Here is a 16,650-nt window from a genome sequence, read left to right as displayed (position 1 = left end):
TCCACAAACACTTTTTCACACTAAAAAAATTATCATAGGAATCATCTTTTTCCAACAGTCTGTCAAAAAAAATCACAATAACATAGTGTACATACAGTAAGTTCGAGGCTGTTATGTCACAAAATGTGAAAAGGTTCAGGCTGTAATTCATACTTCCCCCAAACACTGTATTTGCTGTAACTATAAGGTTTCGCAAGCGCTATGTAAAAATTATTACAATGATGTGAGGTTACCTCATGTCATGTTATGCTAATTATTGGCTCTTTCAGCTGGTGAAGTCGGAACCAACAAACAAAATATATATATATTTGAAGTGGCTGACTTGATTGGTGAGTTGGCCAAAATTGTTGAATATTTAAACTGATTATATGACCACTTGAGGGCACTCATAGGTTGTTTGTAGAGCATTGTACTTTGAGACCAAGATTATCATAAAATTATTGAAAGTAACATATTCAGGTCCTACCCTGGGCCTGTGTAGTAAATTTAACATCCTTCATCCCAATGTACTGTGCAACATGTGCAATGACTTGATGTTTCAGAAAATGAGCTTCATTTCTTCATTTTTGGACCCACAGAAATTGCCTTTTCAAATACAAAAACATACAAAGCAAGGTAGAAAACAGATCACCAGACCTTGTGCTGAAAGTTCAGTGCTCTATACACAGCTATATACAGGTCCTTCTCAAAAAATTAGCATATTGTGATAAAGTTCATTATTTTCCATAATGTCATGATGAAAATTTAACATTCATATATTTTAGATTCATTGCACACTGACTGAAATATTTCAGGTCTTTTATTGTCTTAATACGGATGATTTTGGCATACAGCTCATGAAAACCCAAAATTCCTATCTCACAAAATTAGCATATCATTAAAAGGGTCTCTAAACGAGCTATGAACCTAATCATCTGAATCAACGAGTTAACTCTAAACACCTGCAAAAGATTCCTGAGGCCTTTAAAACTCCCAGCCTGGTTCATCACTCAAAACCCCAATCATGGGTAAGACTGCTGACCTGACTGCTGTCCAGAAGGCCACTATTGACACCCTCAAGCAAGAGGGTAAGACACAGAAAGAAATTTCTGAACGAATAGGTTGTTCCCAGAGTTCTGTATAAAGGCACCTCAGTGGGAAGTCTGTGGGAAGGAAAACGTGTGTCAGAAAACGCTGCACAACGAGAAGAGGTGACCGGACCCTGAGGAAGATTGTGGAGAAGGGCCGATTCCAGACCTTGGGGGACCTGCGGAAGCAGTGGACTGAGTCTGGAGTAGAAACATCCAGAGCCACCGTGCACAGGCGTGTGCAGGAAATGGGCTACAGGTGCTGCATTCCCCAGGTCGAGCCACTTTTGAACCAGAAACAGCGGCAGAAGCGCCTGACCTGGGCTACAAAGAAGCAGCACTGGACTGTTGCTCAGTGGTCCAAAGTACTTTTTTCAGATGAAAGCAAATTCTGCATGTCATTCGGAAATCAAGGTGCCAGAGTCTGGAGGAAGACTGGGGAGAAGGAAATGCCGAAATGCCAGAAGTCCAGTGTCAAGTACCCACAGTCAGTGATGGTCTGGGGTGCCGTGTCAGCTGCTGGTGTTGGTCCACTGTGTTTTATCAAGGGCAGGGTCAATGCAGCTAGCTATCAGGAGATTTTGGAGCACTTCATGCTTCCATCTGCTGAAAAGCTTTATGGAGATGAAGATTTCATTTTTCAGCACGACCTGGCACCTGCTCACAGTGCCAAAACCACTGGTAAATGGTTTACTGACCATGGTATCACTGTGCTCAATTGGCCTGCCAACTCTCCTGACCTGAACCCCATAGAGAATCTGTGGGATATGGTGAAGAGAACGTTGAGAGACTCAAGACCCAACACTCTGGATGAGCTAAAGGCCGCTATCGAAGCATCCTGGGCCTCCATAAGACCTCAGCAGTGCCACAGGCTAATTGCCTCCATGCCACGCCGCATTGAAGCAGTCATTTCTGCAAAAGGATTCCCGACCAAGTATTGAGTGCATAACTGTACATGATTATTTGAAGGTTGATGTTTTTTGTATTAAAAACACTTTTCTTTTATTGGTCGGATGAAATATGCTAATTTTGTGAGATAGGAATTTTGGGTTTTCATGAGCTGTATGCCAAAATCATCCGTATTAAGACAATAAAAGACCTGAAATATTTCAGTTAGTGTGCAATGAATCTAAAATATATGAATGTTAAATTTTCATCATGACATTATGGAAAATAATGAACTTTATCACAATATGCTAATTTTTTGAGAAGGACCTGTATGACATCGAGTCTTTTTACATGAGTTTCAGTGTAAATGTCACAGATTTTAAGGTTATTTACTTAAAGCTGTGTATCTTCACACACCATGGAGGCACCAAGCAGAATAATTAATAATATTGAACATAAAATAAAATCATAGTAAAAGCGGTAAGCTATAACAACACAAAAAAAGAATAAAATAAACTACAAAGGGCAAAAGACAGTCCAAAGACTGTCCTAATGGTTGTGCTCTCTGGAACTGAAAGTAATTGTAAAAAAAAAAAAGAGTTTTTACAAGAGATTTGAATTCATTAAGAATTTTGGCAGTCCTCACAGAAGGAAGGATATTGTTCCAGAGTTTATGAGCTGCAGCAAAAAAGGCTCTTTCTTCCCTAGTCACAAGGAACCACCACAGCATTTGCTCTTCAGAGCTCTACAAGGACAATAACTATGTATGAGCTCAGAAACATAAGAAGGTGCCAGACCTTTCAAATATTTAAAAACCAAGATTGAAATTTTAAAAACAATTCTAAAAAAACAGCCAGAGAAGAAAATGCAATATTGGGGTAATGTGCTTATATAATTTTGTTCCTGTTAATAGGGGGGCAGCTAAATTTTGGACCAGCTGTAGATAATGCAGGACAAACAACTCACTATGAGAGAATTGCAGTAGTCCAGTCTAGAAACGATAAAAGGATGAATGACCCTTTCAAGATGATTGTGAGGAAGATAAGGCTTGACTTTGCTAATTAGCATAAGATGACAAAAACTAGACTGGACTAATGCACTGACCTGTCAAATTTGAGGTTATTATCAACAATAACCCAAAGATACCTAATAAAAGCATAGTGAAATCAGTCCAAAGAGCCGACAGTGCTGCTGCATTCTATCAGCAGATACATTTTCCAAACCAAGTGACTTCCGTTTTCATTTAAGCAGAGAACGTTCAGCTGTATTCATGTTTAGACATCCTGTTAACAATTTCACAAATTCTCTATACACTGTGCTTCACCAGGTTTCAAAGGTAAATAAATCTGGTTGTAATCTGCATAACTATAAAACAACACATTACAGGTCCTTCTCAAAATATTAGCATATTGTAATAAAGTTCATTATTTTCCATAATGTCATGATGAAAATTTAACATTCATATATTTTAGATTCATTGCACACTAACTGAAATATTTCATGTCTTTTATTGTCTTAATACGGATGATTGTGGCATACAGCTCATGAAAACCCAAAATTCCTATCTCACAAAATTAGCATATCATTAAACGGGTCTCTAAACGAGCTATGAACCTAATCATCTGAATCAACAAGTTAACTCTAAACACCTGCAAAAGATTCCTGAGGCCTTTAAAACTCCCAGCCTGGTTCATTACTCAAAACCCCAATCATGGGTAAGACTGCCGACCTGACTGCTGTCCAGAAGGCCACTATTGACACCCTCAAGCAAGAGGGTAAGACACAGAAAGAAATTTCTGAACGAATAGGCTGTTCCCAGAGTGCTGTATCAAGGCACCTCAGTGGGAAGTCTGTGGGAAGGAAAATGTGTGGCAGAAAACGCTGCACAACGAGAAGAGGTGACCGGACCCTGAGGAAGATTGTGGAGAAGGGCCGATTCCAGACCTTGGGGGACCTGCGGAAGCAGTGGACTGAGTCTGGAGTAGAAACATCCAGAGCCACCGTGCACAGGTGTGTGCAGGAAATGGGCTACAGGTGCCGCATTCCCCAGGTCAAGCCACTTTTGAACCAGAAACAGCGGCAGAAGCGCCTGACCTGGGCTACAGAGAAGCAGCACTGGACTGTTGCTCAGTGGTCCAAAGTACTTTTTTCGGATGAAAGCAAATTCTGCATGTCATTCGGAAATCAAGGTGCCAGAGACTGGAGGAAGACTGGGGAGAAGGAAATGCCAAAATGCCAGAAGTCCAGTGTCAAGTACCCACAGTCAGTGATGGTCTGGGGTGCCGTGTCAGCTGCTGGTGTTGGTCCACTGTGTTTTATCAAGGGCAGGGTCAATGCAGCTAGCTATCAGGAGATTTTGGAGCACTTCATGCTTCCATCTGCTGAAAAGCTTTATGGAGATGAAGATTTCATTTTTCAGCACGACCTGGCACCTGCTCACAGTGCCAAAACCACTGGTAAATGGTTTACTGACCATGGTATCACTGTGCTCAATTGGCCTGCCAACTCTCCTGACCTGAACCCCATAGAGAATCTGTGGGATATTGTGAAGAGAACGTTGAGAGACTCAAGACCCAACACTCTGGATGAGCTAAAGGCCGCTATCGAAGCATCCTGGGCCTCCATAAGACCTCAGCAGTGCCACAGGCTGATTGCCTCCATGCCACGCCGCATTGAAGCAGTCATTTCTGCAAAAGGATTCCCGACCAAGTATTGAGTGCATAACCGTACATGATTATTTGAAGGTTGACGTTTTTTGTATTGAAAACACTTTTCTTTTATTGGTCGGATGAAATATGCTAATTTTGTGAGATAGGAATTTTGGGATTTCATGAGCTGTATGCCAAAATCATCCGTATTAAGACAATAAAAGACCTGAAATATTTCAGTTAGTGTGCAATGAATCTAAAATATATGAATGTTAAATTTTCATCATGACATTATGGAAAATAATGAACTTAATCACAATATGCTAATATTTTGAGAAGGACCTGTATATGTATTAAAAATGGACTCCTGTGGAAAGAAATAGAAAATACAATAGGGCCTAAAAAGGAGCCTTGAGGTGCCCCACATTTAAGTGAGGCTTTAAAACAGACAAAATTATTCAGAAGAGAAAAATAAGAAGGAAAAGTCACCAAGTTGCCTTGATCATCTTGTTGCCACAAAGAGATACCAACAGCTTTACAGAAAATTAGTATTTTGACTACACGAGCAGTATGAGCAAACAATGGAAAGGATGACACAAGATCCTGAGATTGTGGCAGAAGAACTTTAACAAGAAAATGCACTGCTCTACTCTACTGCATTTTTACCCTACACTGACTTAAAAAATAAATAACAAAAGGAAACAGCTGCTGTTGGCCTAAAGAGAAGCTTTCCGTATTATAATTATTAGGCTAGAATTATTATTTTTTATTTCTTGTGTGAGCATTTTGTTATCATGTAAAGTACAAAAGAAGTATATGTACTCTTCATCTCTCTGGTAGCTGCAGCATTACTCACCGCTTCCTGCTTTAAATAGGGCTACCAGCCTTGTCTGAAGATTTGCATTAAAAAGTGGGAATTTGGATTATATTTATGTCAGTGTCCTTTCTCATTCCATGTTAAGACATGAAAAAAACAAAAAATGCCCGAGCTTCCTCATAAATAATACACTAGGGTCTCAAGATTCGTATTGTTGCCTGCCACTGGGGATTTCTGTGCCTCCACTCTGAGCCCTGAAGGTGTGTAGATATCTGAATCTGGCAAGTGTATTTCTCTTGGCTCTTGTTTTGGCTCTATGTTTTGTTCACAACCACCATGGCATGTTTTTCTTTTTTTTTTGGGTTTTAGCGGAGTAATTTGTTCCTTCTGTCTGTCACGCCAAACATATCAGAATGAACGCTTGATCTTTGTGACCCGCCCTGTCAAACTCTCAATTCTTTTTTTTTTTTTTTTCTACTGGCAAAGTTTAGTCGAAATCTTGAACTCTGGGAAATCATATTGACTGAAATGCAAACGAGGTGTTACAAATACAAATAATTTTAAGCAAAAATAGTGTAAACCTGAGTTCACATGTTTGATCTCAAGAGTAGTGGATGTGTGCACCTAAAGCCAAATATTCAGTACTGTAGGTGTCCTTGAGAAAACAGAGGTGATGCATGTTTATGCTTACAGTGCACACAGCTGTCAAGCAAAAGTTGCAAACACAAGGTAGTGCTTAATCCAAAGTTTTGTTACAGTATTATTTTTATTTTTATTCATATTTAACCTGTATGAATTCTTACAAGTTCCTGTCAAAGAAACTGGTTCTGAAAATTCCTTCTCTGTTTAGATTTTGTTTCTTATTATATGGTACTTTGCAAAAGCAACTTTTTAATGTTTTGTCAAATTACAGCCACACACTTTAATGTATTTTATTGGGATTTTATGGGATAGCCAAGCATACTTGTGAATGGGAAAAAAATAATACTTGGTTTTCAAAAACAAATCTTGATGTTGTGCATGTGTACTCAGCAGTCCTGAGTTAAGGGTTTACCCTGACCTTACTTTGTACAACTTGCTATTGCGGCCTTTACAGCAGCAGCTATTTTGCTGTGTATCACCAGCTTGAGAATGTAGAGAAAAAAGATTTTTGCCCATTTTTTTGCAAAATACCTTAGATTGAATGCAGAGCGTCAACAGATTCACCCACCTGAGATGTAAAGGCTTGGGTGGGAGGATCTGTGGTGAAGGCTGAGTGATGCTCTCTTTGTCTGGATGGTAAGGGTGGACAGCTATGTCTTTGAAGGATTTCTATATACAATACTTTTTCCATTTTTTGGATGATGGACTGAACATTGCTCTATAAAATGTTCCATAACCTAAAGTTCACAACAGTTTTATCCCTGCTGTGTTCCTTGGTCTTTATGAGGCTGTTTGTTTATTAATGTTCTCTAACAATGCTAGCAATGATCTGAGCTTGCAGAACAACTGTATATATACTGAGAATAAATTACACACAAATGGACTCTATTTACTAATTAGGTGTCCTCTGTATGCAATGGGTCGCACTGCATTTTGTTTATGTATTTATTTATCAGAGTAAAGGAGGATGAAGAGAAATGCATGCCAGACTTTTCATATTTTTAATTTTAAAACAATTTAAAAACCATTATTTATTTTCCCTCTTCTTTCCAATTATTCACTACTTTGTGTTGATCTCTCACATGAAATCCAAATAAAATACAATAAAGTTTGGGGTTGTAATGTGTCAGTATGTAAAACAAAATACAATGGGTCTTTTCCTTGCAACTTATAGTTGGCCTCCTGCTTTTTAAACTGTTCGGTAACAATCTCAGTATTCGGCTTTAATTTTGTTCCTCCGTTTTGTCAGTTTGTGTAATTCCAGTCATGTGCACAGTTTAACTAATGCCGTTGTGCTTTGCCTTTGTGATAGGGTCATTTATCTTTGCAAACCACATATCTGCACATGGTCAATGATTATGTCATATTGGCCTCTTATTGATGGCATGTCTCCTTTCATAGGCCACTGTGGGAAGACATTTGCAATCCTTCAAAGATTCCTAAGCAGCACTGTCCCGAACACCAAGTGGCTTGTTATTGTGGATGATGACACACTCATCAGGTAGGATTTCATAAGAATATTTAGCATGTTCATTCTTTGGTTTTGCTGCTGATGGACGTTTTTAATTTGTCCCCCAGTAATAACTGATATTTACTCATAATTTGTTCTGCAGATTTGGTCCTAGCTTTAAAAAGATTTGCGCAGTGAAAGAGAAAAACGCTTGAATGCATGAAGTCACCTAACGTCCTGTCAAAGATTTTAAATCAAACCTCCTCCTGGATTCACCTGCAGTTAGGTTTCCTTTCAAGTGGAAGGCACAGGAGGGAGAAGGATTATCCTAGTCTTTAAATGGAACATTTCATAGTAATTTAGGCTCACACGTATGAGTGTGATTGGAGTGTGTGTCATGCCTCTGACTTGTGCTTTTCATAGCCTCCCCCGACTACGAGTCTTGCTGAGCTGCTACGACCCGTCTGTGCCGGTGTGCCTCGGAGAGAGATACGGCTATGGACTGAGCCAAGGTGGCTACAGTTACATCACAGGAGGTGGAGGGTATGTCTGACTGCTCAGATGATTTGGGAATAACGTGTAATAGAGATAAGCAGACAGCAGATCAATTTTAAAGCATGCGATGAAAACCGTTTTATCTTTAATTTACAGATTAACCTTTGCAGTTTGCTTTTAAGTGCGCTCTAAGGAAAACCATGTTTACAAGCTGCAGTACAAATAGATAACTAAAGTATTTTTAGAATAAGTCCCCACAGAGCAAAGTCAATAAACAGTCTTAATCAGCTGTTTGAACAAGACAGTTATTCAAAGCTTTCCATGGTTCTCTCACAAATGAAAATCAATAGAAGAAAGGCAGGTCATCAAAAAGTGGAATTCACTGAATTCTAATTTTAACGCCCCAGTTTTATTATTTAACATTTCTATGATGCAGAGTTTGGTTGTTTGGCAAAGTTAGTACACAAGATGAATTCTGAAATTTGAGTCAGAATCTATTTAAGGACCTTATTGTTGCTGTGACACTTCTTCATTCAGGTGTCACCTTTCTCAGTTTGAACCCCCACTCTCCATAAACACACACACATACACACAAATACACTGACTGACACACAAAGATCACAGAGGCGATGAGTGATTTCTCTGACAGCTTACAGGCTTGTTCTTGTTCTTGTAATCTTTGCTCATTTCTAGGAAGTGTCACCTCAGTGTGCAACTTTGCTTTATCCTGTTCCCATTTTTTCTGAATTAATCAAATATGCAATCATCAACTCCAAAATGACACCTGACATACAGAAATTAACACATTTAATAGCATCCCTGGTAAAGACACGTACGGAGCCTTAAAACAACCTATATTTTACTCCAGCAGAATAATCTTATAGTAACAAAATTAGAAAAAGACAACATTTAAATTGAGAACATTCATTCAGAGGGGGTAAAAATGCTAAGAAATTGTTTTTTTTCCAAAATCACTGATGGTGCTATTATTTAAATGAAGCATTTTTTTTAATTCATACTTTACATTTTAAAAATATTTAGACTTTCTGGGAGCTTCTGTTTAGGATTTCAATTTTTCTTTTTTATGAATGTTTGATTGGGGTATGAATTTGACGTGAGAGAGAGGTGCATTTCTTTTTGCAACTGGCCATCAGGCTTGACTAGGACCCCTATATTTATCTGTCACTACAAATAGTGAGGAGGACGCTTATATGGGTAAAAACGAAAACCTCTAAAGCTCCCTGTTGGAGAACTGCAACGTGGCATTTCAGGGTCACCAAGTCTCCATAACTGTTAGAGGCTCTCTTAATACCAGGCCTTTTGTCTTGGAGTGTAGTGTTAGCCAGCTTGTGTTTTCTGTGGTCAATTTTCTAAAAGAGACCCAGATATCACATTACAGTTGACATTAGTGTCTCCTTTAAGTTTCTAAATACTGGTTAATGGGATAGAGTAATTAAAAATAAGAAATTGTTTTATTTTACCTTACTGGTGATAAAAACATTCATGGTAGTAGACATAGTTTGTCCCAACAAAGAGTTTCAACAACACTGGACCAACATGACTGAAGAATGTTAAAAATAATCTTCTGGTGTTTCTGATTGTTTGTTTTAAAGATCACCAAAACAAATTCTTTAAATTTCGTCCAACTAGAAAGGCAGATTTTTATTAAAAATAACTTTGCAAATTGCAAGGGTTAAAAACATTTTACATGGAGGGACTATGTCTCTCGGCTGGCTTGGGAACGTTTTGGGCTTCCCCTGGAGGAACTGGAGGAGATGTCTGGGTGTCTCTACTGAGTCTGCTGCCCCCATGACCTGGTCCCGGATGAAGCGGAAGACGACGAGTACGAGTACATTTAAAATACAAATCTGGTGGACTCTATTGGAAAACTGAAAATGAGTCATCTTCAGGTCTTTGCTCAGGGTAATAAGACAAAACAAATAACCAAATCAACACGGAATCTTTCAGTGTAAGATGGTATTTCAAGAATAAAACAATGTATGTTAAGATTGTTTACAGATCTTTACCAGTGACAGCAACAAATCTGTTTAAAACTATATGTAGCATGTGATCTTTATCTGAAATTTGTTTGTGCACTGTTGATTTACTGTGCTGGTGCAGTGACTGATATAAGTTTGCCTTATTTTAAATGTCTGCTGTGTTGCTGCAGCATGGTGTTCAGCAGGGAGGCCGTGGTCCGACTTCTAAACAGTGGGTGCAAGTGCTACAGCAATGATGCGCCTGATGACATGGTGCTGGGAATGTGCCTCAATGCTCTCGGGCTCCCCATCACACACAGTCCACTATTTCACCAGGTTGTATTCAGACATTGTCAAGTCAATTTTCATGCCCCTCTCTCCTGTACTGCTTCGCACACTTTTGTCATTCTTTCGATGAACTTGATGAGGTAGACACCTGGAATAGTTTTCCAACAGTCTTGAAGGAGTTCTCAGAGGTAGTAATAAAATGTGTATTATATATGTATGTATATATATATATATAATATTATATACTGTGAACAAGGATGGTTAAAGGAAGAAACGTTATCATGTACCATAATTTACCACTAATAAAGTACCAATTAGTCATGCAGTGAGATAGAGGATATCTGACATAATAAAGGGACAACTTTAGAGCCATTTGTTGTGTTACATGCAGGATGGGTTTACTGCAGATAGCTCTCTGTGTGGGCTTATTATCGCAGTGCAGTGAGAAAGAGTGGCAACAGAAAGAGGGGTGAGTTCGGGAGATGCTCTCTGTACAAAAGTGCTGACATCTTTTCAGAGTGATAACAATAACTATGTGCTGCAGACCTCAAAGAATAGATGATTGTTTGCAAGTGAGAATTTCCCCTGACCTGTCTGTGCTCTGCAGTGTTATGCTGCTCTTTAAGATGAGCCAAGTTCAGTTTGAACCTTAGCTGAAGTGATCCTAAAAAGTAACCGGTACAAAGAACGGTTAGTCAGAAAGTGAAATAATTTCAAACTAAATTGTGTCATTTGATGGATAAAAGTTGGACCTTCTTGAACGGCATATGCTGTAGCAACAAAAGTCACCATCAAAAGACATTAACACACCTAATCCAAGTGATGAAGACCTTTAAAGGTTTGGATTGGTGTTTATCTCAGAATTTGCCTGGATTATCAGTGTTTAAGAATCGTAACTGAAACATTTCCTAACATTAATGTAGATGTTAATGTACACTGCATTTGCTATTCAGATGTGTAGCTGATAAAACAGGGAGTCACTGTGACAATAAATAAAGCTTGATGAAGGCCTATACCTCAGTTTGCATATTTACGCGTAATTGCCTATACTAACATAAATGTGGTCCAAGGACCTATCCAGTCCCTTATCAAAGTATTTCTAGTCCTTAAACATTTTCAAATTTCACATCAAAACCACAAACATCAATCTACAAGGGTTGGACAATGAAACTGAAACACCTGTCATTTTAGTGTGAGAGGTTTCATGGCTAAATTGGACCAGCCTGGTAGCCAGTCTTCATTGATTTCACATTGCACCAGTAAGAGCAGAGTGTGAAGGTTCAATTAGCAGGGTAAGAGCACAGTTTTGCTCAAAATATTGAAATGCACACAACATTATGGGTGACATACTAGAGTTCAAAAGAGGACAAATTGTTGGTGCACGTCTTGCTGGCGCATCTGTGACCAAGACAGCAAGTCTTTGTGATGTATCAAGAGCCACGGTATCCAGGGTAATGTCAGTATACCACCAAGAAAGACGAACCACATCCAACAGGATTAACTGTGGATGCAAGAGGAAGCTGTCTGAAAGGGACGTTCGGGTGCCAACCCGGATTGTATCCAAAAAACATAAAACCATGGCTGCCCAAATCACGGCAGAATTAAATGTGCACCTCAACTCTCCTGTTTCCACCAGAACTGTCCGTTGGGAGCTCCACAGGGTCAATATACACGGCCGGGCTGCAATAGCCAAACCTTTGGTCACTCATGCCAATGCCAAACGTCGGTTTCAATGGTGCAAGGAGAGCAAATCTTGGGCTATGGACAATGTGAAACATGTATTGTTCTCTGATGAGTCCACCTTTACTGTTTTCCCCACATCCGAGAGAGTTACGGTGTGGAGAAGCCCCAAAGAAGCGTACCACCCAGACTGTTGCATTCCCAGAGTGAAGCATGGGGGTGGATCAGTGATGGTTTGGGCTGCCATATCATGGCATTCCCTTGGCCCAATACTTGTGCTAGATGGGCGCGTCACTTCCAAGGACTACCGAACCATTCTTGAGGACCATGTGCATCCAATGGTTCAAACATTGTATCCTGAAGGCGGTGCCGTGTATCGGGATGACAATGCACCAATACACACAGCAAGACCGGTGAAAGATCGGTTTGATGAACATGAAAGTGAAGTTGAACATCTCCCATGGCCTGCACAGTCACCAGATCTAAATATTATTGAGCCAATTTGGGGTGTTTTGGAGGAGCGAGTCAGGAAACATTTTCCTCCACCAGTATCACGTAGTGACCCGGCCACTATCCTGCAAGAAGAATGGCTTAAAATCCCTCTGACCACTGTGCAGGACTTGTATATGTCATTCCCAAGACGAATTGACGCTGTATTGGCCGCAAAAGGAGGTCCTACACCATACTAATAAATTATTGTGGTCTAAAACCAGGTGTTTCAGTTTCATTGTCCAACCCCTGTATTTTATTGGTATTTTATGTGATAGACTAACACACAGTAGAGAAAAATTGTGAACAAACAAATAAAAATCTGACAAAATCTGCTGCAAGACGTACAGACAGTTTTCATCCAGTCCAAGATAGCTTGAGTTTTCTTGAATGGGCACAAATTTTAATATCTAAACCTGCAATACATTTAGACATTCCCCAAAAGACTCAGTGGGGCAAATAATAAATGCATGTAAAGCAATTTTTTTTGGGAAAATATTTTAAACCATACATCGATCCATTGTCTATACCATATTGTTCTTGCAGGGTTGCAGGTTGGCTGTTGCCTATATATTTTTTCCCACTTTAACTGTTATACACTGCTTTGTGTTGGTCAATCACAAAAATCACAAGATAAATTAAAGTTAATGTAACAAAATGTGAAAAAACTCCAGTGGTATGTGTGCTTCTGCAAGGCGGAATGGACATGAACAGCCAAAATGAATATTATGTAACAGTTATTTAAGTATTTATACTTGTGCTTTGCTGTTTTCAGATTGTGTTGGTCAGATCTTGGTCATGGCATTTTGTTATGGCTTCTTTAAACTATAAATAACTGGATTTATTATTTGCTTTCAGGCACGCCCAGAGGACTATGCCAAAGACCTCTTAGCTCACCAGGCACCCATCTCCTTCCATAAACACTGGAACATAGACCCTGTTGCTGTTTTCAATAAGTGGCTAAGGGATGACTGGAGGACAAAGACTTCAGGCGAACGGAATGAGAGGAGTAAAACAGAGTTATGATGAGAACAAAACTAACCTTTAGGGAGATGTATGTATATACAGAATTTGTTTGTATTATGAGAAGAAAATGCTATCGGTTCACAGATGTAAATGTTTTTCTATTGTTAGTGTTGAAGTATTATTATTATTAGGAAAAACCATGCAAGCGTGTCTGTGTCTATGTGTCTTCAGGACTGGGGTTCATATTTTGGTCATGTTTCATTTATAAATATGTGTATATTTATATCATATGACCTCTGTAAACACACCACGCTCTTAATATTTGTTTGTTCTCCACAAGATGCTGTATGTTAAAAAAATCTTTAAAATGATCAATGATGCTGTACAATGTCTTCTACTTTGACATAAAAGTATTCATATTTTAACATGTTTTACTTTTCAATTTTGCCAAAGGGCTTTTATTGGACTTTGGTGTGACAGTGTTTTAATAAGGAAGTTGTTTAAAGTTAATGAGACAAAAAAAAAAACAGGGTCGACGACATTTAAAAGACTTGCTGAATGTCTTTAATGCATCCTAAAGTCCTGTTCACACCAGATTAAGACTATCCTACTGTCTCCAGGATCCCACGTGGTTAAAATGTAGCAAATCTGGAAAACCTTCTTCCAGTGTACTGCAGGCTGTGTACGTGCCAAACACGTTTTCCTTGCCGCTTTCCTGGCCATTTTGCTAAAGTGCTACTGTCTAGGCTTTTTCATTCAGACTAAATGTTTCTTTACAGCTTAGCGTTTACCCATACACATCACATAGGTTTCTGTACTTCTACCATCAGTTTGCAACCTTGCAAACATGATCAGTAATTTTCTACCACTTCTTCCATAGTGGGTTGCGGGGGAGCTGGTGCCTATCTCCAGCAATCTATGGGCGGGAGGCGGGGTACACCCTGGACAGGTCGCCAGTCCATCGCAGGGCAACACACAAATAAACATGCACACACTCATTCACACACCTAAGGGCAATTTAGAGAGACCAATTAACCTAACAGGCATGTCTTTTGACTGTGCGAGGAAGCCAGAGTACCCAGTGAGAACCCACCCATGAACAGGGAGAACATGCAACCTCCATGCAAAAAGAACCCAGGAACTTCTTGCTGCTCGGCAACAGTGCTACCAACTGCGCCACTGTGCAGCCCACCATCATGAGTAATAATTTGATTTATGTATAGTACTTATGCAGGAAAATCTCACCAACGGCATTCAGTAATAATCCTCGTCTCAAAATCCAAAGTCTGTGTGCCTTTTTTACTAATCACTGTTAGCTGATTACACCCAGGCTGTGAATGTTGAGTTGTTTGATTAAAAAAAACCTATAATTCAATTTTTCAAACTGCAGCTTGAAAAACTACATTTCCTTCAGTGAGTCAGCCTATGGCTAATTTTGAGGTGTGGTCACTTCCTTTACAAGCAGTAATTCTACCCCATTTGGGAGCCCAGTGCATACTGACCAGTGTGCAGGGGCCTGATTATGACACTGTATTTAGTGGAGGTTGTGCATGGTTCATTTTTGTTGCTCTGTCAGGTGTCTTTGGTTGAAGCCTGTGATTGCAGCTTTAGTATGAGGTCAGCTTTAGCAATTCTCCGTCAAATTCTAAGTCCTCTCTGGTTTACTGGGGCTACACCATTGATGGTGCTTAAAGTTTCATTCTTGGACATGAGTTGCACTCAACTGCTAAGATAGAGACTTCAGCCTTGACTAAGACTTGCTCTGTTAAGACTCAAGACTTGACTTGGAACCGTTTTCTGGGGACTCAAGTCTCATTAACAATCTTTGTCTCATGTAATCAGGAGTGAAAGAAAGCCAGTCTGTAAGCTACAGTTCTGACTCATGTTTTCTTTAGAAAAGGTACCTGCAAGGATTTGGGGCTATTAATACTTTATAATCAACTGTCAGCAATGGTGACCACATGGATGGCCCTCAAACGGAACCCTGTGCGTATTATCTCGCTATTAAACAAACATCATTACAAACAAAGATGCTGAAAGCTAATTTAAATAAAACCACTTCTGCTCTGTTCATTAAGAAACTCGAAATTCTCTCTCATTCACTCATACACTGCACTTTTTACATTTTTGTAATTTAGAGCCCAACCTGGAACATGTTTAATGTTTATAGCAAAGACTTTAAGTGTAGATTTTGAACATAGATTTTTTTAAATAATCCTGAAAACCCTACAAATATTATATGCTGACTGAGTTGACAATATGAACATATGGGTGTAACAAAATAAAAAAGTACATAGAAAAGTACCTAGTTTGATTAAGACATTTGACATTAATAGGTTTTAATCCCTATCTATTATCCTTATTTGAATCTGTATTGTCTGTATTTCTAATAGGGAAAGTAGGACTGTTTTTTAATTTAAAAGTAATTTTAGGCAACTCAGAAATAAATGTCAAAATATTGAAGGATGACTGGTAAATGTTTTGCAATTAAGTGTTATAGGCAGACTAAATGTGTGTGTGCATGCTCAAAGCAGTTGGGGAACCCAGATGCTCTGTCATGCCCGATGGGGAACACATTGCTGATGCACTCCAGAAGATCTCTAAGACCCTGCTGAGACCATTGATGTGCTGGCTGATTTTAAATGTCATGATGCAGTCTCAGTCTGGTGTAAATGGGCACTAAAATGTCACTGATGGAAACTTTGAAACAACTTCTACTTTTTATTGGCAGGGAAGCTTGATCATCTCTAAAGTCTATGTAAGCTTTGCCAAAACCTTCAGTCACTCTTAAACGGAGGCACAGGTGGGGAAAGTGCATAATGTTATGCTCATACTTTATTGTAAAATATTACCGAGAAGAGGGAGAAAAATTTAATTTATCATAATCAATTTTTCATTTTCTTTTTTCTTTTCTCCCTGTGACAATTAATGAGCTGACTCAGTAATTTGCCGACCATTATTGTAAATCTTTCCGAGGCATAGCGCTTCAGCCGGGGAATTAAACGTTTCTTCTTCTGGCTCATTGCCATCTTGAAAAGCAACACAAGCCAGCTGTAATCTCACAAAAAAACCTGAAGCGACTGCTGTCTCACAATGGTAACAAGAGCTTTTGTAAAACTGAGCATAATGAGCGGCTTCATATTGCTCTCATCAAATTCAAATATAAAAAGTTAATAAAGTAAAACTCATTAGAGAGTAGGAAAATTACACTGTAAAGCAAAATGTGTTCTTCCCCTTTGAG

At 39.1% G+C, this 16,650-nt stretch overlaps 1 protein-coding gene across 1 annotated transcript in view; it reads left to right on the top strand.

Annotated features, from left to right (window-relative positions):
- Nucleotides 1-13,834, top strand: part of b3glcta (beta 3-glucosyltransferase a) — a 152,614-nt gene extending 138,780 nt beyond the window's left edge. The window contains exons 12-15 of the mRNA XM_047392711.1: nucleotides 7,464-7,563; nucleotides 7,936-8,055; nucleotides 10,178-10,322; nucleotides 13,302-13,834. Coding sequence (XP_047248667.1) covers nucleotides 7,464-7,563; nucleotides 7,936-8,055; nucleotides 10,178-10,322; nucleotides 13,302-13,469 — 533 coding nt within the window. The 3' untranslated portion in view covers nucleotides 13,470-13,834. The remainder of the gene's footprint in view (nucleotides 1-7,463; nucleotides 7,564-7,935; nucleotides 8,056-10,177; nucleotides 10,323-13,301) is intronic.
- The last annotated feature ends 2,816 nt before the right edge of the window (nucleotides 13,835-16,650 follow it).

This window comes from Girardinichthys multiradiatus, chromosome 18 (genome assembly GCF_021462225.1).
Source record: "Girardinichthys multiradiatus isolate DD_20200921_A chromosome 18, DD_fGirMul_XY1, whole genome shotgun sequence".
Lineage (NCBI taxonomy): Eukaryota > Metazoa > Chordata > Actinopteri > Cyprinodontiformes > Goodeidae > Girardinichthys > Girardinichthys multiradiatus.
Note: the sequence above shows the minus strand (reverse complement) of the source record. Positions and strands in the feature narration are given on the sequence as shown.